The following is a 27,525-nucleotide window of genomic DNA, read 5'->3' as shown; positions in this document are numbered from 1 at the left end:
GCGGCCCTTCGACAGGTGGTATAGAGAGAGCTGAATGCCAGGCCTCCTTGTGAGTAGCATCCAGGGGCAACAACTCGGACTTGGCACAATTAATTCGCAGACCGGAGAAGTTGCCAAAAGTTTGGACCATCTCAAGTGCTCACTCCAGATCTTCGGTTGGATTATCAAGATATAGCAAGATGTCATCTGCAAAAAGATTTATCCGACTTTCTCTATCTCCTATCCGAATTCCCCTGATGGAAGGATCAGTTCGAAGCTTTACCACCAAGGGTTCGAGGGCTAGCATAAAGAGTAAAGGGGAAAGGGGACATCCCTGTCTAGTACCTCTGCCCAGCGGGAAAGGATTGGTAAGGCCCCCATTCACCAGCAAGCACGCCTGCGGGCTAAGATATAAACTACGAAGCCATTCATGAAAGTGGCCATCAAAGCCATATTGCTGCAGAACCCAGAATAAGTATTGCCAGGATATACTATCAAATGTCTTTTCCATGTCTAGACCTACTATAGTCGATTTGCTCCCTGTCCCCCTTCTCGAGTGCAATGCCATCAGGGCCCGAAAAAGGTTCATGGAAGTGTACCGGCTAGGAATAAAGCCCACCTGATCTTCATGGATTAATAGAGGGAGAACGGCATTCAAACGGCGGGCTAATATAGCAGCTAAGAGTTTAACATCCTGATTGAGCAGAGAGATCGGGTGGTACGATCCCACCTGGGTAGGATCCTTCCCCGGTTTAGGCAGCAACACCACATGGGCCATATTTCTCAGTCCCAAACCCTGTCCTAAATGCATCATATTATAAGCAGCCCCCAACGCAGGAGGGGTCAAATCCGCCACCATCTTATAGTATTTGGGCCCAAACCCATCAGGGCCTGGTGCTTTCATGAGTTTCAAAGCTTTAATACCCGCCTGAATTTCCTCTACCATAATTGGTGCGTTCAGAAGTTCAAGTTGGTCAGTGTTCACTTGAGGTAAAGCTAAATTCCTGAAAAAATCTGTTCGATCTTGCTCTGACGACTCTCGGTGCGAATAAAGGTTCTCATAGTATTTCACAAATTGGGACTGAATTTCCTCCGCTCCTGTATAAAGACTGCCCCCCACTATCTTAATAGACAGAATGACCTGTTGTTTTTGTGGAGGATGCACGAGATTGGCCAAAAGCCGTCCTGTCTCCCCCCCCCCCCCCCAGCGATGCCATTGATAACATTGGAAATAAATATCCCTATTGGCCCGCTGACTCAAAATGACCTCCAGATGGGAACGGACATCCCACAGACGATGCTTATCCTCCACAGAGAGCGTAGCTAGCGACATGTCTCCGTCTCAGGGTCTGCAACTCCCCAGAGAGCCGCAAAAGGTCTGCATCCTGCCGCCGCCTTGCCCGAGACACGTAGGCAATAATGTATCCCCTGAGTACCACCTTAGATGCTTCCCAAAATACCACCGGGTCAACGTCAGGCGTCGCATTAGTACGACAATACTCCTGCCAGTGTTCCCTGAGGTACCTACGGAACTCTATATCTCTGTACAGATGGCTCGGGAACCGCCATCCCCGTTGCGAGGGATTCTTCGTAAGCCGAACTGACAGTATCAGCGGGGAATAATCCGATAAAGGAACATCTTCAATAGAAACACTATCTGCGAAAACAGAGAGGGCGCTGCCAGAAAATAATTTAGACGGGCATAGACGTCATGAGGGTGGGAGTAAAAAGTGTATGTGTGCTCAGTAGGGTGCATAGTCTGCCACAGATCCAACAGATGCAACTGATCCATCAAAAAATTAACCCCCTTGGCTCCATGGTCCCCCGGGCAAACCCTCCCCGGTCTGCAGTCCATCGATGGATCTGCTGTGATGTTAAAGTCACCCCCCACAATGAGTTGAGAAGAAACACGTGCAGCGTAGTCATTGAAGAGGAGCAGCCGCTTCCCCTCATACATCAGGCTGCCGAACGATAGGCTTTTAAGAGTAGTTCTTTCTCCCTTCAGTTCACATACCTGGCAATAGCCGCTCTAGGCTTTGGGTTAGACCCCGAGGTAGTTCCCAGCCTATGTGCTCGTTTGCACATAAAGGTTGTTGCCGAGGTCTCCAGGCCAAGGTGTTCAGGCAGCCACGATTGAAAAAATTGATAAAGATAGCCAGCGTTCTGCAGCTCTGGGAGCCCCACAACCCTCAGGTTATTGCGCCATTGGCGGTTCCCTGTATCGTCCAGTTTCTCCGTGAGGGCTGCTACCCGGACTTGCAGGCTATCCACCTGCTGCTGTGCTCGAAAGGCCTCATCTTCCCAAGCTGAAATACGACGTTCCGCCTCCGCGATCCATTGAGCATAGACCTCAAATTTTTCATTGATACCATCTACCGCCAACTAATTTATTGAGGCAGTCCTCGAGGGGAGTTGTAACCAGGTGAGATTCACCCAGCTCCGGCAGTACAAGCACGGGTACCGACGCCATTTTGGATTCTGGTGTGCAGGGTTTGCCCTTAAAAGATTTGGAAGCTTTAATGGGCATACCTGGGCTCAACCGCCTCTGAAAATCAATGCCGATCCTCCCAGCAGGAAGTGGTCTGTACAGTCGGCTCCAATAAGATCCCGCTCGAGGGCTGTTGAGAGGTATATTGCAGATAAAGAGAGGATCGGAGCGCGGAGCCCAGCAGCGCACGTCCGTTCACAGCGAGCGCATCAGGAAGGTCTCCCCTTTTGATTGATTTTAATAATCCACGCCATTAACACAGGCAAGACAATCTCCCAGAGACACAGTGACCTAAAAAATGTATTTCCAAGTGCTGCATTGCAAAATGTGCTCAACAGGAATAATAACTGAGCTGTGTAAATGCTGAAAAAAGGTTATTCAAAACAGTTGTTCAAAAAAATGTAATTGTTAAAAAAAATAAAATAAAAATTATACCATTCAATTTTCATGTTAAGCTTTCTGGCTTCAGATCCTAAACTATGTATCCAACCCTGTTCTCTTTATAATAACAATAATCTTCTGTCCCCTCTTCTTGAGAGGGGTGGGATAAGATCAATGACTGTACATTGTAAATGGTTTAGAGTATGATTGCACTGGATCCAGTGCTCAACAAGAAGTTCATCTGTTCTTAAATTTCTAATGCTGCTGTGGTGCTCCCCTAGTGTAGTCCTGAAGCGATGTGAAGTTTGCCCTACATATAGCTTAGGGCATGGACATATAATTACATAGGCCACAAACTCTGTTCCACAGTCTGTGGCATGGTGTAGTCTGTTTAACTCCTGTTATTGGATGTGCAAAAAAAGTATTAAATTCTAAGGTGAAATCATACGTCTTACGTCTTGCACATTTTTTATGATGCCCCTCAATCATGGTTCCTGCCATATGTTGATTAAAGTCTGGGCTTAAAGACTCCTTAAGACTGGGTAGGCGACTATACGCTTTATATAAAGGTTTAGATGAAAAACAATGTTGCAACTGGACAATATACAATATAATTGATGTAATTTTTGGCTGGTAAAGGGTTTCTTTGGATTGATTAAGAACCCTACTATTTACCCTTCTCCATTGAGAATACTGACAATTTAATCCTAATCTTTGTTTTATCTCTTTCAACCAGTTCTTAATCCATGATAGGACATTACCTCCTATCCCATGACTCTGATTTCCTCTGAAGTCTTTCCTGAGGTACTTTGTCAAATGCCTTTTGAAAATCCAAATACACAGTATCAACCGGTTTACCTTTATCCACATGTTCATTCACCCCTTCAAAGAAATGCAGTAGATTGGTGAGGCAAGATTTCCCTTGACTAAATCTATGTTGGCTTTCTCTGGAGACATAGAAAGTAGAAAAATGACAGCAGAAAAGGGCCATGGCCCATCTAATCTGCCCACACTAATGACCCACCCTCTAACTTCCTCGATGAAGAGATCCCACATGCTAATCCCATCTTTTCTTAAAATTTGGAACGCTGCTGGCCTCAATTACCTGTAGTGGAAGATTATTCCAGCGATCAACCACCCTTTCGGTGAAGAAATATTTTCTGGTGTCGCCATGAAATTTCCCTCCTCTGATTTTCAACGGATGCCCTCTTGTTGCAGTGGGTCCTTTAAGAAAAAGAGATCTTCTTCCACCTCGATACGGCCGTAACATATTTGAACGTCTCTATCATGTCTCCCCTCTCTCTGCATTCCTCGAGTGAGTATAGCTGCAACTTACCCAGCCGTTCCTCATACAGGAGATCCTTGAGTCCTGAGACCATCCTGGTGGCCATTCGCTGAACCGACTTAACTCTCAGCACGTCTTTTTGATAATGTGGTCTCCAGAATTTTTCCACAATATTCCAGATGGGGGTCTCACCATGGATCTGTACAACGGCATTATGACCTCAGGCTTACGGCTGAAGAAGCTTCTACGGATACAACACATGATTTGTCTGGCCTTGGATGAAGCTTTCTCCACTTGATTGGCAGTCTTCATGTCTTCGCTAAAGATCACCCCCAAGTCGACGTTCTGCTACAGTCCTTGCTAGGATCTCACCATTTAGGGTGTAAGTCCTGCATGGATTTTTGCCGCCAAGGTGCATAACCTTGCATTTTTTGGCATTGAAACTCAGTTGCCAAGTCTTTGACCAATGCTCCAGTAAGAGTAGGTCCTGCGTCATACTGTCGGGCATTGAGCTTTTGTCAGGCACTATGCTTTTGTTTATTGTGCTTTTGCCTACTATGTTGCATAGTTTGGTGTCATCGGCAAATAATGTAATTTTACCTCGAAGCCCTTTAGCCAAGTCTCTTACGAAGATGTTAAATAGGATCAGGCCCAAGACCGAGCCCTACGGTACTCCGCTGATCACCTCCGTCGTATCGGAGAGGGTACCGTTTACCACTACCCTCTGAAGTCTATCACCAAGCCAGTCCTTAACCCATGCAGTTAATGTTTCACCTAATCCCATCAAACTCATCTTGCTCAATAACCTGCGGTGTTGGACGCTATCAAACGCTTTGCTGAAGTCCAAGTACACGACATCCAGGGACTCCCCTATATCCAGCTAAGTGTCGTTGCATTCTGGTGGACAAGCTCTTCGAGATGGAGTCTTCGACTAATCCCTCGACTTCGATGGCGTCTTCGGCCTCGACTTCGATGGCGTCTTCAGCCTCGACTTCCCTCGAGCCTCCTTCTGCGCCTCCTACTTTCACCTCGAGCCTCATCAAACCTTCATCGTTTGCAACGACTCTTGCTTCAACATCGTCTGCTGTATCTTCCCCTGTTTCCTCAGGTCAGATAGCTCAGCAATCGGTTCCGCGGTGGTGATTAAGGTGTCTAAGACTACTAAATCGAAGCACACTCACACTGCCTCGAAGGAACCTCCAGCCAAGGCAGGTGGTCCGGTTTCAGACACGGATCCCACCTTGCCAGCTTCTTTCCATACCATTTTAGAGAAGCAGTTTCTTCAGTACCTTACCATTATGGGTTCTAAACTGCTTCCTATTATCCTGCCTGGGCAATCAGCAGACACCTGCGAGGTCGAGCCTTTTCCTATGTCCCAGTCGGAGTCACACTCTTTGCAGGGAGTAGAGTCTCTGCGAGTGTCTGGTCTGCCATCCAAGTACGAAAAGCAAGGAGTAGATTCTTTGCGAGTGCATCGATAGGAATCCTCACACTCTCAGCAAGGAACAGAGTCTTTGCGATTGCATTGAGGTTCCTCTTCCAAGCCTCTGGAGCTTCGATCTACAGCCTCTAGTCCTATTCATACATTGGCATCGGCTGCTTCCGTCTCAGAGGCAAAATCTCCTCGATAATCGAGATCTGGTTCTAGACACAGTTCTCACCATCATTCGAGACCTTCATCGAGGCATTCTTCCAGGCATTGTTCTTTGCAGGATAAGCCATCTTCCTCGAAGCCTCGCTCTTCTCCAACCTCGACCAGGCCACCAACTCTCATTCAAGGTCTCCGATGCCGGACCTCGAGGATATTCCAGCCTCGATTGCCTCGTCCAAGTCACTGGGTTCCTATGACACTTTTTTCCATGTCGAAGCTTCTTCTTTGACGCATGCTGCCTCGACATCCTCGAGTCCTTCTCGAGACAAGGCATCGCCGGATCAGCTCTCTTTCTCCTCTCTCCTCCGACAGATGGCTGTGGACTTGGACATCAAATTGGATACTGGCTCCAAATATTCTAAGGAATATCTCAAAGTCATTCGTCTTCCTCAGCCTCCAGCAGAGTCTCTCAAGCTTCCACTTCATAAGCTTTTGGACCAGACTTTTGCTCGATGCATAGAGACTCCCTTTTCCATACCAGCAGTTCCAGGAAAATTGGATTCGAGGTATAAGATCTCGTCAATCCCTGCTTGTTGAATCGTCCTTGAAGAGATCCCATCCTTCCAAGGTTTATGCTACAGTCCCTCCTGGACAGGAGGGAAAAACTATGGACAAATTTGGACGTCGCATCTACCAAAATGCTATGATGTCCTATAAAGTCCTCAATTATAATTTTTATTTTATTACTTATTTTGAATTTCTTCTTTCCCGTCTGCCGAAGTTTTTGACTTATATGGATAACCACATGCATTTTGAGTTTCAAGAAGTCATTGCTTCTTTTTCTCAGTTACGTCTCCATCTCCTCCAATCATCTTACGATCCCTTTGAGTTATCTGCCCGAGTGGCTGCTTGCTCTGTGGCTATGCGTCGTCTTGCCTGGCTTTGTACCATTGATATGGACCCTAACCTTCAAGATCGCTTGGCTAACTTTCCTTGTCAAGGCAACGACCTCTTTGACGAGTCAATCGAGGCGGCCACTAAAAAATTATAAGACCATGAAAAATCATTTGCTTCAATTGTCAGACCTAAACAAAGCCAGCGCCTGTCAAGCCTGCACGCCCTGCTGTCATCTATCAAAGGCGTTTTGCTCCAAAGCCGGCTCCTTATACTCGTCCTCCTTTGAAAAAACAGCCACCTCAGAAGCAACAGAAATCCCAACCTCCTGCTGCACCTAAGGCTTCTCAGCCAATTTGACTGTTTACACCAGAGCATAACCTCCACCGTTCTGTCTCTGTCTCCTATTCCCCCTATAGGAGGTCGTCTCCATCATTTTTACAACAGATGGACAATAATTACATCCGACCTCTGAGTGCTTACCATCATCAGGGAGGGATACTCTCTTCATTTCACTCAGGTTCCTCCAGAACTTCCTCCAAGAGAGTATCCTTCCAATCCATCCCAGACCTCCCTTCTTCTTCAGGAAGCTCAAGCTCTGCTTTGCCTCCATGACATCAAACCAGTTCCTTTGGACCAGCAGAACAGGGGGTTTTACTCCCATTACTTCCTTGTTCCGAAGAAGATGGGCGATCTGCGACCCATTCTGGATCTCAAGGGCTCTCAACAAATTTCTAGTCAAAGAAAAGTTTTGAATGTTGTCCCTGGCATCCCTTTATCCCTTCCTTGAGCAGAACGACTGGTTATGCTCTCTGGATCTCAAGGAGGCCTACACTCATATTCCCATCCAGCCGGCCTCCCGTCAATATCTCAGATTTCGGGTGGGGAATCTTCATTACCAATACAGAGTTCTACCCTTCGGCCTGGCCTTGTCTCCCAGAATGTTTACCAAGTGCCTGGTAGTGGTAGCCGTAGCTCTAAGGAATCATGGTCTTCAGGTATTTCCCTACCTAGACAACTGGCTCATCAAAGATTCCACATCTCAAGGGTTTATTGTAGCGACCCAATGGACTACCTGGTTCCTACAAAGTTTGGGATTCGAAATCAACTTTCCCAAATCTCAACTTCAACCCTCTCAGAATCTACAATTCATTGGAGCTATTCTGGATACTGTACAACTCAGAGCATTCCTTCCAGAACAACGTCTGGATGCTCTGCTTCACCTCTGTTACACAGTGTCTTCTCGCTCTTCCATCTCTGCGAGACACATGATGGTGCTTCTGGGTCACATGGCCCCCACAATACACGTGACTCCTTTTGCCAGACTTCACCTCAGAATTCCTCAGTGGACCCTGGCATCTCAATGGACGCAGGTTTGCGATCCTCTTTCTCGACACATCACAGTCACTCTCTTCCAATCTTTCCAGAGGCTTGCTTTTTCAAATGCCCCCTCATCAGAAGGTCCTCACGACAAACTCGTTGACCTATGCTTGGGGCGCTCATCTCAATGGTCTCCGTACTCAAGGCCTCTGGACCAATACGGATCGTCAGTGTCATATCAATCAGTTGGAACTCAGAGCGATCCTCAACCTCTCCATGCTTTTCAACATCTCCTTCACGACACAGTAGTCCTCGTCCACACAGACAACGAAGTCGCCATGTATTATGTCAACAAACAGGGAGGGACAGGGTCTGCCTCCCTTTGTCAAGAAGCTCTGGAAGTTTGGGACTGGGCAATCTGTCATAACACCTTCCTCAAAGCTGTCTACATTCAAGGGGCGAAGAATTGCTTGGTGGACAACTTGAATCGTCTCCTACAACCTCACGAATGTTCTCTCCATTCCTCGTCTCTTCATCACATTTTCTCACAGTGGGGAACGCCTCAGATAGACCTCTTTGCAGCTCCTCACAACTACAAACTGCCTCAGTTCTGCTCCAGGATATACTCTCCTCACCGCCTCGAGGCAGATGCTTTTCAAGTTTCAAGTTTATTAAGTGACTTGATTAATCGCTTAATCAAACATTCTAAGCGATGTACACTATAAAATTTACAATTTTCTTCTGGAATGGACAAATCTTTTCCTCTGTGCATTTCCTCCATTCCCTCTCATTCTCTAGTCAAGACTCTAGTCAAATTGAAGAACGATCATGCCACCATGATTCTAATCCCCTTCTACTTCAACTCAGCAGCAGGGAGCCATACCTTCTTCCAATTTTTCCTTCTCTGCTTACACAGAGTCAAGGATTTCTGCTTCATCCCAACCTGCAATCTCTACACCTGACAGCCTGGTACCTCTCAACATAACCCCTCTTTAGTTTTCTCAATCTGTAAGAGATGTTTTATAAGGTTCTAGAAAGCTTACTACTAGACAATGCTATCACCAAAAATGGACTAGATTTTCTACATGGTGTTTTGCTCATCATAAGGAGCCTCAGCATTCCTCCTTATCTTCTGTTTTGTACTATCTTTTGCACTTATCCAATTCTGGCCTCAAGTCTACATCCATACGAGTACATCTCAGTGCAATTGCGGCTTTTCATCAGCCTATTGAAGGGAAACCCCTCTCTGCTCATCCGGTGGTTTCCAGATTCATGAAAGGTCTTTTCAATGTCAAACCTCCTCTCAAACCGCCTCATGTGGTTTGGGACCTCAATGTTATGAAGTTGTCATTTCTCAACTCATGAATCCTCCATTTGAACCAATTGATAAGGCTCATCTGAAGTATCTCACTTGGAAAGTGGTATTTCTCATTGCCCTCACTTCTGCTCGACGAGTCAGTGAGCTACAAGCTTTAGTTACTGACCCACCATTCACTGTGTTCCATCATGATAAGGTGGTTCTTCGTACTCATCCGAAATTCCTACCTAAAGTGGTCTCAGAATTTCATCTCAACCAATCCATCGTACTTCCAGTGTTTTTTCCAAAGCCTCATTCTCACCCTGGAGAATCAGCTCTTCATACTCTGGATTGTAAACGTGCTTTGGCCTTCTACTTGGAACGCACCAAACCACACAGATCTGCTCCTCAACTTTTTGTCTCCTTTGATCCAAATAAATTGGGACATCCTATTTCTTTTTTTTTTTTTAAATATCTATTTTTTTAAAATATTTATAGAGAAAAGAGGCGTCTAGACAACAAGAGCCCAACAGTAGGTAACAAAGCAAACAGTATATCACACAAGATCCGATTGGTACAATCAGCACAAGCAGGAATGGAGCTCACAAAGGAGCAGGTATGAGACAGCAGAATCACAGCAAGGTCAAAATGCAGTGCGGGAACCACTCGCTAGCCATCGTCCCCCGTTCACTTTTAAATATAAAAGAACATCCCCAATCCCCAAACAGTGCAACACAAGCATTCATCACCCAAACACTACCCCAACGTACCAGAACTCACCCATACACTACAGGACACATGCAGACTCACAAACACTCACAAGACATACACACAATCAAACAGATGCAAACATATTCAAACACATTCGCCCTGCCGGAGAGCGCCACACTGGAGACAATGGTAAGTAAAATGGTAAAATAAAATAGACAAGAGAAATGAGCAGGTCTGAGAAACCACTCAAGTCCACACAGGAGCCAAACCAACAGCAACAATTATGCATCAAGGTCCAAAAACTGCTGCCAAAGGGTGCAATAGAACTTCCATTGATCCTGCGGGCGAGTCAAGTAGGTGTCCAACTCAAATCGAGCTTGCTGTTTCATCATGGCAACCCACAGAGTATAAGAGGGGGCCTCCTCTGAGATCCAGTATTTCAAGATGAGCTGTTTCCCCACCAGAATCGCATGTAAAACAAATTTCTGGGAGGGGAAGTCCAGGCCATGATTCTGGAGTGAACATGCTAATGTGAAATTCCCGGCTACCTACCTGAAGTCCCTCCAATGTAGGGTCTTGTCGCAAATGGGAAGCTAGAGGCTCCAATGAAAGGAGAAAAAGGAGTGGCGAAAGAGGACAACCCTGCCGTGTGCCTCTTCCGAGGGGGAAAGGATCAGATACTCCACCGTTCACCAGCAACTGGGATTGAGGATTATGATACAACGCAGAGAGCCAGGCAATGAAGTCTCCATGCACGCCGAAGCGCTCAAGGGTCTTGAAGAGATGGTCCCAGGAGACCATGTCAAACGCCTTCTCAACATCCAAACTGGTGATGAGCGCTCTGTCCGTGAGGTCGCGGGGATATTGCAACACCGCTAGCACCTTCAAGAGATTCATGGAAGCATGTCTACCCGGTACAAAGCCCACTTGGTCTTCATGAATAAGAGAGAGCAGGTATACATTAAGCTGCGCCGCAAGTATGCTAGCCAAGATTTTGACGACTTGATTGAGGAGAGAGATGGGTCGGTAAGACCTCAGAGCATCAAGAGGTCGCCCGGGCTTGGGAAGAATTATAACATGTGCTCTATTGTGGGTATCTCCCGGAGGGGTGATAGTGCACAAGCCCATAAAGAAGTCCCGTAAAGACGATAACCCCGAGGGGTCCAAAAGTTTATAAAACTCAGGGCCTAGTCCATCTGGTCCTGGTGTCTTAGCCAGTTTAAGTTTCTTAATAGCCACTTGCAGCTCCGTGCCTGTGATGGGACCATTAAGAGCTGCGCATTGGTTGGAAGTCAACTTGGGAAGGGAGATATCCTGGAAGAACTGATCACTAGCAGACACATCAAAGGGTTGAGCGGCGTAAAGGTCTGAGTAAAATTTCACAAATTGGTGCGTAATGGCCTGATGGGTAACATGGAGTGCTCCCTGCTTGTCTTTGATAGAAGTAATAATGTGCCGCGCCTTATGAGGACGCACTAGATTAGCCAACAACCGGCCCGTTTTATCGCCCCAGCGGTGGAGTTTATATTTATAACAGTAAATATTGCAACTAGCCCACTGATCTAAGAGATGGTTAAGTTTAGATTTGATAGTACTTAAGGTCTGTCTGGTAGCGTCATCGAGATGAGAAATGTGTAGGGTCCTATAGGCAGCCAAGTCCTGTGATAAAGAGAGAAGCTCCCCATCCTGTCGCTTTTTCAATGAGGCAGAATAGGCCAAAATGTGCCCTCTCATAACCGCCTTAGCAGCCTCCCAATAAATAACTGGGCCCACATCCTCCACAGAATTTGAGAGAGTAAAATCATCCCATTTTTTCAGAAAGAACTCACGAAACGAAGGATCCGTAAAGAGGTGGGGTGACATACGCCACACTCGGCCCACTCATGGAGAGCCAAACTGTAAGGCAAGGCCCAAAAGGGCATGATCAGAAACCAGGGGCGCTGAGATAGTAGCAGCCGATATGGAGGGGAATAGGGAAGCAGAGATAAGTATGTAATCAATGCGAGAGTAAGACGAATGCGGATGGGAATAGAAGGAGAAATCATATTCATCCGGGTGCAGGGTGCGCCAGGAGTCTAGGAAGCACAGCTCCTTCATGAGGAAGTGCATACCTTCTTGTAAATCACATCGGGGGATACGGGAAATCCGGGTCTCCAATAAGGAGCACCTAACTGGGCCTCCGCGTGTGTGGATCGCCGGACTAGATGGACCTAGGTCTGATCCGGCGAAGGCGTTTCTTATGTTCTTATGCACCCCTTTAGTAAAGTGTCCTTTTGGTACCGACATTATTGGTCTATGATCCCACTGGGGGTGGGCTACAAAATTGAAGTTCCCTCCTAATACAATCGGTTGGGGCATATGGGGGGCCAGATGACCAACCAAAGAAGAGAAAAAGGCATGGGTGTAAAGGTTAGGAGCATAAACATTACACAATACTAAAGGTTTCCCCCAGAGTTCCCCCACCAGGATAATGTATCGCCCATTAGGATCAGCAATTTGGCTATGAATGTGAAAGGGTATATTTTTGTGTATTAAGATAGCCACTCCGCATTTCCGAGCTGTGAAGGAGGCATAGCTCACCTGGCCCACCCAGTCCCTTCGTAGCTTGTTATGTTCTAGAGGGGTCAGATGGGTCTCCTGCAAAAAGGCGATGTCAGCACGCTCCCTCTTAAGGTAAGCTAGTATCTTTGTATGTTTGATGGGGGAGTGGATCCCAGCCACATTAAGTGACTTCACATTCAAGGAGGTCATAACTCAGAAAGGGCACAAAGCATGAATAACCAAGTGTAGAACATACAACAAAAAGAGGGTGGGACATCCCAGCTGTATCCCTCCCCTCGGAACATATACAATAACCAGATGATAGGCTCAAACCCAGAAAAGCCCCGACTTACGACGACTCCCCGGCAGAGAAAACAAACATACAACCCCAAGCACACCACCACATACATTCCAATCAGATTAGCACCCCCCTCCCCCTCAGACCCAAAACCCAAACAAAGCATGGATAACTCCCTGCAAATCCCCAACCCCTAAAACTCTCCCACCGTGCAGCCCCGGACCGCACCATATCAAACAGCAGTCCGACCTGGCAAAGTTAAAAATGTGGCCCCGCCAGGGTCATAGCCCTTCACAAGGCAAGTCCCAAACAAGGCAGATGATGGCAGGGTCAGGAGAAGGCTTAAAACAGAAAATCCAGACAGTGAAATGCACAAAAGTACATATTGTACATATAAACCAATGAAGGAGCATAACAGCAGTGTCCAAAAATACTGATAACAATGGAGTCAAGGTGCATCACAAATCAAGAGATCAGGCTCCTTGAGGGAACAAAACAATGGAACAGACCATTCAAGTTCATAGCAGAACCTCACACCATGGGTGACCAAGGCACAGCAGAGTAAATAATCCCCGGAGGCTTTCCCATGAGCAAATAGCCTACGGAACACCAAATCCAGGGTTACACAAGTACAAAAGAATACACTGTAGAAGATCCACCTGGACTATGGAACAGATCTGCAGAAGGTAAGTACTGACGCACAGCTCCAGGGACAAAGCAGCGGTCACCACCGTAAGATAGCTCGTCACGGTGGGCACCCAGTTCGCCCAGTGCATACAAGCAGAAAAGTCCGGTGCCAAATGGAGCCTTCGCACCACCTCCTCAGCGACCCAACTCAGACAGTGCTAAACCAAGGAAGGAGAACAGTGGCTCATTGAAAGGCCCGTTCAGAGCCCAATCGGGAGGCACGCCGGTCCCCCGGCGCTATGGCAGGGAGAGATTTGATGAACCCCTCCAACTCTGCAGGAATGGTGTAAATGGTGGTGATGTTGTTGTAGGTCACCCTTGCCCTTGCAGGATACAACAGCGAGAATCTGATGTTGCGCTTGAATAACTCACTGCAATGGGGTGCCATCGCTCGACGCCGCGATGATACCTGTGGCGAGAAGTCCTGAAAAAGGAGCACTTTGTGACCCTCCAGTTGCAGGTTAAGATCCCGTCCTCTACGATAATGGGCCAGGACACGCTCGTTCAGGGCATAATTAAGAAACTGTGCAATAACTGGCCGGGGCCTGGAATCCTCCTCACGTCAGGCATCCAACCTGTGAGCCCTTTCTATAGAGAACGGCGCCAAAGGGTCAGGCATTGCAACAGCTTTAGGCAGCTAGTCCTCCAGCCACTGGCGCAGGTCGACATCCCGAATGTTGGAAGGGATCCCCACAAACCTCAAGTTATTGCGGCGGCCCCTATTCTCCTGATCCTCAAGGCGATCCGCCATGGCCCTATTCGCCGATTCCAACGTGCGGATGCGCTCCTCAAAGTTAGCCGTGACATCCTCCTGCTGGGCTATGCGATCTTCCGCCCGCTGAATCCTACCTGCCTGGGAGTCCAAACTTTCTTTTATACCTTCCATGAAGGTATATATAGTGGCCAGTTTGTCTTCATGACTAATGTGAGCAAGCGGGTGAGCTCTTGTACCGCCGCCGCCTCCAGCGTGAAGATAGGCGCCTCGTGGTGTTCCACCATCTTGCCGTCGGGTCCCCTGGTCTTATCCCTCACGGCCCGAGCAGATTTAGCTGCCATGAATCCATCCCCGTCGGAGCGGAAGCGAAGAGGCAGATACTGCACTGCAAGGGGAGTCGGGTCCTCAGTGTAGGATTCGCCACCAGTCAGTCGGGAGCAGATTAAAATGTAAAGATTGGCGGCACGACCTGGAGCTACGCAGAGGCACATCCGTTCACCCTCCTGGCATCTCGTGCCCCCCGGGACATCCTATTTCTAAGCATATCATCTCCAACTTGATGGCGGCTTGTATCTCTTTCTGCTATGCCCAGGCTGGATTACCCCTTCACAGTAAAGTCACAGCCCATAAAGTTAGAGCAATTGCAGCTTCAGTAGCTTTCCTCAGATCTACACCTATTGAGGAAATTTGCAAGGCTGCTACTTCGTCCTCGGTTCATACCTTTACTTCTCATTATTGTCTGGATACTTTCTCCAGACGGGATGGACAGTTTGGCCAAACAGTATTACAAAATGTATTCTCCTAAGTTGCCAACACTCCCACCATCCCATTTTGGTTAGCTTGGAGGTCACCCATATGTGAGAATACCTGCCTGCTTGTCCTGGGATAAAGCACAGTTACTTACCGTAACAGGTGTTATCCAGGGACACAGGCAGCTATTCTCACAACCCACCCACCTCCCCTGGTTGGCTTCTCTGCTAGCTATCTGAACTGAGGAGACGCGTCCTGTGCTGGGCGGGAAGGCACTCACGCATGTGCGGTGTGGGCGACTCGAAACTTCTAGTTTCTTCAAGCAAGTCTGCTTGTGAGGCGTCCGCATCGGGGCTCCGTCGGATGATGTCACCCATATGTGAGAATAGCTGCCTGCTGTCCCTGGATAACACCTGTTACGGTAAGTAACTGTGCTTTCTTATCACCTATCACTTTCTTCACTTCTTTAGTTATCCATGCTGGGTCCTTTGTTCGGTTCGTTTTGCACCCCTTTCAGAATCTGGGGATATACAGATTTTGCGCCTCGCTCACTGTGTCCTTGAATAAAGACCAGGCTTGCTCTACAGTCCGCCATATCTTCGAGCTGGTCCTAAGTTTCTTCCTTACCATTTCCCTCATCGGATCGTAGTTTCCTTTCTTGAAGTTAAAAGTTATTGTGGTTCTCTTTCCCTTCGGTATTCCTACTTCAACTTTGAACTTGATCATATTGTGATCACTGTTCCCCAACGGTCCCACTACTTCCACTTCCTTTGCAGGTCCTCTAAACTCATTTAGGATTAGATCCAGGGTAGCATTTCCCCTCGTCGGTTCTCTTACAAGCTGATCCATAAAGCAGTCCTGTATAGCCTCCAGGAATCCGGACTCCCTAGCGCATTTTGAGCTTCCAAGACTCCAGTCTATCCCGGGATAGTTGAAGTCTCCCATAATAATCGTGTTTCCGCTTTTGCATTCTCATTTCATCTCGGCTTCCATTTCCTCATCGGTAGCTTCGGTTTGCCCAGAGTTTGCCCAGTAGCTTCGGTTTGCCCGTACTAAAGGGCATTGGTCCAGCACAGATCGTCAGTGTCACATCAATCTGTTGGAACTCAGAGCGATATTCAATGCTCTCAAAGCTTTTCAGCATCTTCTTCATGATCAAGTAGTCCTCATTCATTCAGACAATCAAGTAGCCATGTACTATGTCAACAAGCAGTGAGGAACAGGATCTCTTCCTCTTTGCCAGGAGGCTCAGAAGGTTTGGAATTGGGCAATTCTTCACAACATCTTTCTGAAAGCCATCTACATTCAAGGAGAGAAAAACCTTTTAGCGGACAAATTGAGTTGTCTTCTACAGCCTCACGAATGGACACTCAATTCCTCACCTCTCCATCACATTTTTTTCTCAGTGGGGAACTCTTCAAATAGATCTCTTTGCGTCTCCTCACAAACTGCCTCAGTTTTGATCCAAGATATACTCGAGGCAGATTCTTTTCTTCTGGAATGGACGAACCAGTTTCTGTATGCATTTCCTCCATTTCCTCTCATTCTCAAGACACTCGTGAAACTCAAACACAAACATGCCACCATGATTCTGATAGTTCCTCGGTGGCCCAGACAACCTTGGTTCTCCCTTCTACTTTAACTCAGCAGCAGGAAGCCACTACTTCTACTATTTTTTCTGTCTTTGTAGACACAGAGTCAGGGGTCTCTGCTTCATTCCTACCTGCAGTCTCTGCACCTGACAGCTTGGTTCCTTTCAGCGTAACTGCCAATTTCCAGTTCTCTCAATCTGTCAAATACATTTTTGAGCTTCCAGAAAGCCTACTACTAGGCAATGTTACCATCAGAAATGGACTAGATTTTCTGTTTGGTGTGCCCTTCATCACAAGGAGCCTCAATCTACCTCCTTGTCTTCACTTTTGGATTACCTATTGCATATATCTCACTCAGTCCTCAAATCCACATCCATTAGAGTCCATCTCAGTGCAATTGCTGTTTTTCATCAGCCAAGAGGGGAAACCTGTATCTGCTCATCCTGTGGTTTCCAGATTTATGAAAGGACTTTTCATTGTCAAACCACCTCTCAAACTGCCTCCTTTGGTTTGGGATATCAATGTTGTTCTTGCTCAGTTGATGAAGTCTCCATTTGAACCAATGTCTACAGCTCATCCGAAATATCTCACTTGGAAAGTGGTCTTCCTTATTGCTCTCACGTCTGCTCGCAGAGTCAGTGAGCCACAAGCTTTAGTAGCGGACTCCCCCCCCCCCCTTTTTACAGTATTCCATCATGATAAGGTGGTCCTCCGTACTCATCCTAAATTCTTACCAAAAATAGTTTCAGAATTTCTTTTCAATCAACCCATTGTTTTTTCCAAAGCCTCATTTTCAACCTGGAGAAACAGCTCTTCATACTCTGGCTGCAAGCGTTCTTTGCCTTCTACTTATAAAGGACTAATCCACAAAGATCTTCTTCTCAACTTTTTGTCTCCTTCGATCCCAATAAGTTGGGATATCTAGTTACCAAGAGTACCATTTTCAACTGGTTGACTGCTTGCATCTCTTTCTGCTATGCTCAGGCTGGATTGCATCTACAGGGTCGAGTCACAGCCCATAAAGTTAGAGCTATGGCAGCATCTGTAGATTTCCTTAAATCTACTCCTATTGAAGAAATCTACAAAGCTGCCACTTGGTCCTCGGTTTATACATTCACCTCTCATTATTGTATGGATTCTTTTTCCAGACATGATGGCCACTTTGCCCAGGCAGTATTACAAAATTTATTCTCCTGAATTGCCAACATTCCCACAATCCCATTCTGGTTAGCTTAGAGGTCACCCATATGTTGAGAATATGCTGCTTGCTTGTCCTGGGATAAAGCACAGTTACTTACTGTAACAGGTGCTATCCAGGGACAGCAGGCAGATATTCTCACAACCCAACCACCTTCCCTGGTTGGCTTCTTAGCTAGCTATCTGAACTGAGGAGACGTGTGCCCTACCTCGGGCAGGAAGGCAGTCGTGCATGCTTGGTGCGGAAGTCGCAAACTTTCTAAAAGTTCTTCAAGCAAGCCTGCTTGTGAAGCTGTCCGCATCGGGGCTCCTTGGTTGACATCACCCATATGTTGAGAATATGTGCCTGCTATCCCTGGATAACACCTGTTACGGTAAGTAACTGCTTTTTGTGCACTACACAACTAGCGGAACAAACATTGGGGACTTTGTTTTCCCCTCAGGCTTCTTGTTGCACTTATACTCTTTTGTGGGGTAATTTTAAAATATGAATTGAGAATCAACCTGTTTTTTGACCTCTTTGGGCCTTGAGGGGTATATGGACTATTGAAGATCTTTTGTTCCAAGGTCAGTTTTCTTAGATTTCTCACTTACAGGCTAAATATGCTTTGCCTAGCACCCAGTTCTTTTGGTACCTTCAGCTTGGTCAGTGTTTACGAGCCACCTTTGGTATTGCCCTTTTTCACCTTAATCCGGGTACGGGGTCTCTTTATTTTTCTTAGAGCTCTTGCACTTCAGCTTCATGCAATGTCAACTGTTTAGAGCTTTGCTTCTCATGCCAAGAGTAAGGTTGGTCTTCCTGTACAGGCGCATTGGGATCAAGAGTTATCTACTGCAATCACCACTCCTCAGTGGAGATTTTTTTGGCATTACTGTAATCAGTCATTACATGCAGCCTCTATCATGCAATCATTATACTTTGTTAGATAAGGCGTATTGAACACCAGTTAAAGCACATGCTTCTAACCATACTCGCTCCAACCTGTGTTGTAGGTGCTTTAAGGCTGTAGGTACTTTTTGTCATTTATTGTATGATTGTCTTCAGGTAGCTCCTTTCTGGGCTGAGTTGTGGGATCTGATTGGCGGCGTTCTTCCAATTCCACATACTTGTCATTTTGCTGATGTGATTTTGTGTTCCATGCATATGTCCTTGACACTTACTGTTTCCCAATTCAAATTAGAATAGAATTAGAGACGGACTGTTCACCCTCTCCAAAGTAGGGAGAACGAGAGGGCACTCTCTTAAGTTGAAAGGGGATAGATTTCACACAAATGTAAGGAAGTTCTTCATCCAGAGAGTGGTAGAGAACTGGAACGCTCTTCTGGAGTCTGTTATAGGGGAAGACACCCTCCAGGGTTTCAAGACAAAGTTGGGCAAGTTCATACTAAACTGGTGGGACTGGAGTCATTTGGAGCACTGTTCTTGACCTTGAGGCCGCCACATGAGCGGACTGCTGGGCAGGATGGACCACTGGTCTGACCCAGCAGCAGCAATTCTTATGTTCTTATATTCTTATTTGATATTATGATGGCTGTGGCAATTAAAACTGTTCTATGCCACTGGAAACAAGACTTTCGTCTTACTGTGCATTCCTGGTGAAACTGGATGACAACTATTGCACAGTATGAACGTCATCTAACTGAGAAACATGTCTCTCTCTCCTTGTATTTACAGATTTGGAATCCTTTTCTTTCTTACTGCTATTCATAACTCTCTCTGTTTTGTATAAAATTTGTACAATTGATGGTGCTGCTGTTGATGTATTTCATTCTGCGTACTGCTATTATTGCTTGTCAACCAGTTTTGTCTGTTGTTATTTCAATAAAACTTATTGAACTTAATAAACAAACAAACCCTCTGTAAAATAAGAAGCTATGTCTCCGAACTCGACTTTACCCAACTTCTCTATGCCTTATTCCTCTCCCACTGGACTATTGCAATGCATTATTCAATGAACTGACAGCAAAAAATCTTCATCATTTCCAGCTTATTCAAAACGTAGCATTAGACTTTTAAAGAACCTTCATGCCCATGATCCAGTATCACAGGCAGTAGTGCTAGCCCACTGGTTACCCATAGCCTAACATATCTTCAAAGGCTTAGTGCTCACATTCAAGTCCATACACAACATGGCACCCTCCTACATATCAGCCAGACTCTCACCCTAAATCCCAAACAGACTCCTCTGCTCCCAGGAGGAAGCACTTATTCAATTACCTCCTGGTCAGAACCTCTGACTGGAAACTGCCAGACGCAGATTGTACTCCCATTTCTTACCAAAATGTTGAATCAACTGCCTCCATACATCAAATCCCTCAAAGGACTTTTGAAGTTTAGGAAAGTAATAAAAACCTACCTCTTCACCTAATTTCCTTAGCCTTGTACAATATAGCACCTAGACTATTAACACTCTCCACACATCATCATTGTTAAACTAACTACCAGATCATCTGAACCATTATCTTCCTCCTTCAGCCTTCAGTCTATAACACACAAACTAATTCATTCCTCACATCTGTAACATAGTAAATGATGGCAGATAAAGACCTGAATGGTCCATCCAGTCTGCCCATTAGTTATTCTCATTAGAAATATTGGATTAAGTTAACTTGTCTCTTTCTTTGATATTTCTGGGCCATAAACTAAAGTCCACCTAGTAATGTCCTATGTTCCAACTGCTGAAGTTGCTGTCCAAGCTCACTCCAGCCTATCAAACCATTCCGTTTGCAGGATATCTATTGTAAAGCCTGGCCAGTAATGTCCTCATTTTCCAAGTTAGTGGAGCTCCCATTGATGCCTCCCCAGCTCATCCTACCCGAATCACCACATATGGAACACAAACTGTACAAATTTGTCCAATACAGGCTTTAGTTCTTTAATTTATATAGTTTATTTTCTAATTAGAGATCCTTTGTGTTTATCCCAAGCATTTTTTAATTCCATCACCATTTTCCTCTCCACCACCTACCTCGAGAGGGCATTCCAGCTATCCACCACCCTCTCTGTGAAAAATAATTTCCTAACATTACTCCGAAGTCTTCTTCCCTGCAAGCTCAAGTTATGCCCTCTAATTTTACCATTTTCCCTTCTCTGGAAAAGATTTGGTTCTATATTAATACCTTTAAAGTATTTAAACATCTGTATCATATCTCCCCTGTCCCTCCTCCCCTCTAGAGCAGTGGTTCCCAACCCTGTCCTGGAGGACCACCAGGCCAATCGGGTTTTCAGGCTAGCCCTAATGAATATGCATGAGAGAGATTTGCATGTAATAGAAGTGAGAGGCATGCAAATCTGCATGGGCATATTCATTAGGGCTATCCTGAAAACCCGATTGGCCTGGTGGTCCTCCAGGACAGGGTTGGGAACCACTGCTCTAGAGCAGGACTGCCCAAGTCCGGTCCTCGAGATCTACTGGCAGGCCAGGTTTTCAGGATATCCACAATGAATAAGCATGAGAGAGATTTGCCTGCACTGCCTTCTTGGTATGCAAATCTCTCTCATGCATATTCATTGTGGATATCCTGAAAACCTGGCCTGCTAGTAGATCTCGAGGACCGGACTTGGGCAGCCCTGCTCTAGAGTATTCATGTTTAGGTCTTTCAGTCTGTTTTCATACTTCTTTTGGTTCAAACCTCTCACTATTTTTGTCGCTCTCTCTATGCGTGCCTCAAAACAATCCAATTTGTGAAACTAACTTTCAACAACCCAAGTATAAGTGGATTATATGCAAACCTAATATATCTCTGGAATTGCTAATGTAAGATGAACTATCCGTAGGTTATAAATCCTTGTTCTGTATGTCTAATTTAGGATGAACAACTGTATTAGTTGAATTCCACTATAGCCCATATTGCCTTAATTGTCTGTATCGTTTGTTTACTTATTGTGTATGTTACCTTTTAACCCGTTTTGAGCTTTCTGGGGAGGACGGGATATAAATTGAAATAAATACAATGACTATACCTCTGCTTTCAATAGAACAAGATGACTGCTCTAGCTGTGAGGAGGGAAAAGGTGTGTGTGTTGGGGAGGGCAGGAGACTAGTACAAAATACTTAGGAATAAAGTTATTGGAAGGACCACTGATAAATATCTACTTTCAACCAAGACTGGTAATAAACAGAATTAACAGTGTTTTATGGCTGGTGCTGCAGCAGCGCTGCCCTAATGGTGTAGAGAATGCTTTCAGCCTGGAGCCTCCGCTTCCATCCAGCCAGCTTCCAACCCACAACTTCTTCTGGAATCCCATCTCTGATTGAGACTGAGGGTGGTGAGAATGACTGGGATTTATTTTTATTTTTAATTGTATTTTTGTTGGGCTTGTTTTTGTGAAATCTTTTTTATTGAAAATGCAATAAACATTAAAAGTTGTACAAGAATTCAATATGCTAGTTGACTGTCTAACATTGTCTTCTAGGTCCTACTATAATACTTCCCCAACTCCCCTCCCTACTCAGAAAGAACAAGCCAGAACCTCACAGAGTAGATGGCAGTAAAAAAAAGTAAACTTACAAAGATGCAAGAAGTTGTATGTAAGGCAGTAAAGTGACATTGCCACTAAATAAATCCAATCCCATACCTCCCTCCCATCCCCCCCCCTAAATGCCATAACCACAACTCCCTATTGGTAAGAAGCACTGCTGTGTCCCAGTAAACACAGTAGAGACATCCTTGTCTGGTTCCCTTAGTCACAGCAAATGAGTCTGAGACACGACCATTCACTGCAGTTCTTGCCTGAGGACTATGATAGGGTGCCCGGACCGCTGTTAGAAATCCTCCCAAGAATCTATAAGCCCAAAGCACTTCGATCATAAAGGCCCAATTAACACAGTCGAAGACCTTTTCATCATCAAAGCTTATAAGTAATGATGGCAAAGAATCTCACTTCACCTTTTCCAAGGACATTAAGATCCGCCTAAGGTTCTTTGACATCGACCGACTGTTAACGAAGCCCACTTGAGGATCCGCTAATAACTGTGGTAAAATTCGGACCATCCTATTTGTTAAGATCTTTGCAAAAAGTTTAGCTTCAAAGGCAATCGAGGATATGGGCCTGTAAGAATCCATAGATAGAGGATCCTTCCCAGGCTTCAAAAGCACCACAAGAGCTTCCTGCAGAGAATCCAGCAGTTTCCCTTGAGCAGGAAAAGAATTAAACACTGTGGTAAGGCAGCCTGATACGGCCAACTGTAGGATCTTATAAAATTCAGCGGAGAAACCATCTATCCCAGGTGATTTACTCAAGGTGCTCAACCTATTGTTGGAATATACCCCATCTTCTGTGATCGGGGAATTAAGAACCATTTGAAAGGTATAAAGTACCATCCAGGCCTGGGATGGACGGGGCATCCTAAAGAGCAGCAAAGAATGATTGAAATGCGTGAGAGATATCTAAGTCTGTTCTAACCAGGCCCCCAAGTTGATTCCTGAGGCGCAGTACCCATCTGGATCCCTGGTCCTTAGCAATGAGTCTGGCCAAGAAAGAACCTGATTTGTTAGCGTGTTTGTATTGTTGAAATCTATAATACATGGCAAACTTCTTGACCCTATCATGCAGGAGCTGATTAAGAGTGGCTTGAGAGGCCAACCAAGCTGCTTTGTGAGAACCCGAGGGCATTTTACCATATTGTTGCTTATCCAGGCATACTTGCTTTTCCCATCTCCTTATTTCCACCTCACTAGCCCTTCTCTTGTGAGATAATTTCTCTCCTAAGAACTGCCTTCATAGCCTCTCAAAACAGGAGAGGCTGCAAAGAATGAGAACTACTAATCACCATATAATTGTTCCATTTTCCCCAAAAGAAAAGCATGGAACTTGGTGTCATAATATAGTGCCCTGAGGAACTTCCAATACTGAGACATGGGGATACTGCCATCCACCTGGAGTTCCAGCAATACAAAGGCATGTTCGGAAATACAAGAGGGACCAATCACAGCAGCCTGTAAATGAGAGGAAAGTGAAGAAGATATCAGCAGATAGTCTATGCGGAATTGGGACCCATGAACCCTGGAAAAATGCATATAGTCTCGCTCACCTGGGAAAACAAATCTCCAGGAGTCCAGTAAATCTAAGCAATCACAGAGCAGGGGGGCGCTTTTTGTGTAATCAGTAGACGTGGCTCCAGTAGGGGAAGATTTATCCAACAATGGATCAAAAACTGTGTTAAAATCCCCTCCCATGATAATGGGTGCATTCGTAAGCAAATGTGTAAGCCGTCCTAAATTCCTGGAAAGCCCTTTATCATATTTATTTGGAGCATACACATTTACCACAATATATTGACCCTGCAGATCTTTGTGCACAAAATGCTTTTCCATTGCCAAACATTTCCTAAACAGAATGATCACCCCAGCTTTCTTATTTTGAGGAGGATGCTCAATATAATCCCCCACCCACCATTTACATAGTTTTATTATGTTCTATAGTATTCAAATGGGTTTCCTGAAGAAGGGCTATACTAGCTTTATGGCTATCACCCTCATCAAAAAGGTTATAACTTGCCATATTCCCATCAAAAGGGGGTGGGACACCTCAGTCTTTGTCCCTTGTACCATTTAGATTCCTGTTTCAGTACCTGTACCAACTCATCCTTTACAAGCAAAACCTTCTCAACCACAGTCACTCTCCACGCACACTTTAACCCTTCCACAGAACCATCCCTACTCCCTCCCTGCCCCCTCCCAGCCTTCCTCCCCAAGAAGCCATAAGGTATTCCCTCCCTTTCGCCAACTTCCGCATCCCCAAGTGAGTTAAACATGCTCACGCAGTCACTAAAGGTGTCTACTTTCCCCCTGGAGTCCAGTATTACTACCAAGAAGCATAATTTAAATCCAAACATAGAGAACATACTATGAGATAGAACCAGGGTGTGGATCACTCTCCTGAAGATGAGGAGTCCCCAGGCTAAGAGAAGCCATGTCAGGGCCCAGTAATACAGCAACTAATAGTTCCTAAGAGACCCACATGGTTCTTTATGCGATAAAGATTTAGTATCAGCAGCTGGTAGTCAGAGAAAGGTATTAATTAAAAATCCAATTTCTAAGATGTGACAGGAAACCTCAGAATCAGCACCCAGAGTATTCAGAAAATCCTGAGCCTGGCAGGTGTCCACAAAAACATGTCGCATCCCTCTGAGTGCACTCTCAACTTTGCAGGGAATAGCAATGAGAATCAAATCTTCTTGGCTTTCAGAGCTGATCAGATAGACACAAATTCTCTCCTCACTGCTGCCACTTTGGCCGAGTAATTCTGCAAACAGAGGATCTTATGTCCTTCATAAGTGACCTCTGTGCCCAAGTGAAAAGCCCGTAAAAGAGCTTGTTTATGGGTAAAATAGAAAAGATGTAGAATAACTCTGTGTGGTTTAGCTCCAGCTGGGCAAGAACGGCCCACATGATATGCCCATTCGATCCAGAGGTACCTCATTGTGAGTCAGTAAGCCAGGATTCCAGAAGACGTAGTAATTCTCCGTCCCTGGAGCTCTCAGGTATATCAATTAACCGCAGATTGTTTCTTCTGGAATGATTTTCCAAATTATCAACTTTATTTTCCAGATCGGTGATCCGTTTTTGTATAGCTGCACTAGGCCCCTCTGAAGCCGAAGAACGATCTTCCAGCGTGCTCACCCTGCTTTGAATTTCATCTTATCTCCAGTCCAATGCTGTCCAATCGCTCATGTACAGCTTCTGCACGATCATATATATTTTGCAGCATTTTATCTAGTGCCGCATGCACAGCTGCAGTCACCTCTGTGGTTATTTCTGCTGTCCATGCAACCGAAGGAGGCGAGGTGATCCGCCATCTTGCTTTCCGACCCCTTCGTTCTCTCTCATTCCTTCCTCTGAGTTTTGGCGACTATGTAGCAGAGATTATAAGTTCAAAACCCGGGCGCTGATGATGAATGAAAGCACGTTCCTAGTAAGGTATGATGTGAAAAAAAGTAGTAATTAGCTGATATTAGAGCTGATTATTGGGGGAAAGCACAGAGCTCCGCTAATCAGCGTCCTTCCCTAGTCATGACATCACGTGACCCCTTGTTGGTCTTGTTTAATTTTGTAATTTTTTTTCCTGCTTTTTTTAGGATTTTTCTTTGGGGTTCTTTGCTATTGAAGTTTCCCTTTCTGTTGTGCCTTTTATATATCTACTGCAGGGGTGCCCAAATGGTCGATCGTGATCTACCAGTAGATCGCAAAGGCAACGCGAGTCAATCGCGTTGCCTTTGCGATCTTGTTTTTCCTGCCTCCCTGAGCCAGGCCAGGCGCGCACAAGCGCCGGACCCGCAAGACTTCACCTCCGACGTCAATTCTGACTTTGGAGAGGAAGTTCTGGGCCAGCTAATCGCTGCCTGGCTGGCCTGTAACTTCCTCTTCGACATCTGAATTGATGTCTGAGGTGAAGGCTTATGGGCCCGGCGCTTGTACACGCCAGGCCTGGCTCGGGGAAGCAGGGAGAAATCGTGGTGGCTTAGGGGAAGGCGGCAGGGAGAGAGAAAAAATCGGGAAGTGGAGAAATCGGTGCAATGGCTTGGGAGGGGGCAAGGAGAGAGAGAGAGAAAAAGAAAGAAAGGCAGGCAGGGAGAGAGAGAAAGAAAGACAGAAATAAAGGGGGCAGGGGGAGAGAGAAAGACAGACAGGCAGTGGGAGAGAGGAAGAAAGAGAGACAGAAAGAAAAGGGGAGGGGCAGAAAGAAAGACAGAAAGAAATATTGGATTTACAGAAGAAGGAAGTGCAGCCAGACAAAAAGGTAGGAAAAATGATTTTATTTTCAATTTAGTGATCAAAATGTGTCCATTTTGAGAATTTATATCTGATATTTTGCACTATGGCCCTCTTTTACTAAACCGTGATAGTGGTTTTTAGCATCGGGAGCTGTGAGGGGCATTCAGCACAGCTCCCTGCGCTAAAAACCACTATCACGGTTTAGTTAAAGGGGAGGGGGTATATTTGTCTATTTTTGTATAGTTTACTGAGGTGACATTGCATATTTTAAAGTCATCTGCCTTGACCTCTGAAAAAAACTCTGAATACAAATGATAATTAACATTTTCTCTTCGTACAGTGTGCTTTGTGCTTTTTAAAATTTTATTGTTGAATGATTTTGACTTGGTCATTTTAAAAGTAGCCCGCAAGCCAAAAAAGTGTGAGCACCCCTTATCTACTCTATAGTATTGAATTTATTGTATTATCTTTTTCCTCTTCCTTCTCTTTATATAGGTAAATGTAAGTAATTATTTCTTTCATAGGTAGATTGTGAGCCCGTTGGGACAGAGAGGGAAATTCAAAGTACCTTTTTAGATTTTTGTCCATTACTTAAGCCAATTTAATTGTTTTGTAAAACGCTTCGAATCCTTTGGAAGATTTAATGGTATATAAGATACCACATTAAATTAAATTTTAAGCTGATTTAAAGCAGTGTTTAAGTTTCAGAACAGTTATAGTTTGTGTAGTATTGTCTATAGAAAGTTCACTATATATTCACTAGTGTTTCTTTTTGTTTATCTTCAAAGATACGATTTGATAGTGTTGGTGGATTGAGTCATCATATTCATGCACTCAAGGAGATGGTGGTATTTCCCCTCCTATATCCAGAAATATTTGAAAAATTCAAAATTCAGCCACCAAGGTAGGTAAAATTGTTTTAATGCTATTAGCTGAATTAATACATATGTTATATGTTTTACTCAAATCTTGAATATTGGATTTAACTTCCCATTTCTTTCCTAATAAGAGACATGGGTAAGGGCATGAATGCATCCTTAGTATATGTGCACTTAATGTGTTTCAGCACTTTTGTTTGTGT

The 27,525-nt window shown here is 45.2% G+C and overlaps 1 protein-coding gene across 3 annotated transcripts in view; it reads left to right on the top strand.

Moving 5' to 3' along the window:
• ATAD2B (ATPase family AAA domain containing 2B) overlaps window positions 1-27,525 on the top strand; it is a 528,611-nt gene that overhangs the window by 180,590 nt on the left and 320,496 nt on the right. For all 3 annotated transcript variants that reach the window (XM_033936345.1, XM_033936343.1, XM_033936342.1), the window contains exon 11: window positions 27,233-27,348. In XM_033936345.1, coding sequence (XP_033792236.1) covers window positions 27,233-27,348 — 116 coding nt within the window. The remainder of the gene's footprint in view (window positions 1-27,232; window positions 27,349-27,525) is intronic.

Source organism: Geotrypetes seraphini, chromosome 3 (genome assembly GCF_902459505.1).
Source record: "Geotrypetes seraphini chromosome 3, aGeoSer1.1, whole genome shotgun sequence".
NCBI lineage: Eukaryota > Metazoa > Chordata > Amphibia > Gymnophiona > Dermophiidae > Geotrypetes > Geotrypetes seraphini.
This window is presented reverse-complemented; position numbering and strand designations above follow the sequence as displayed.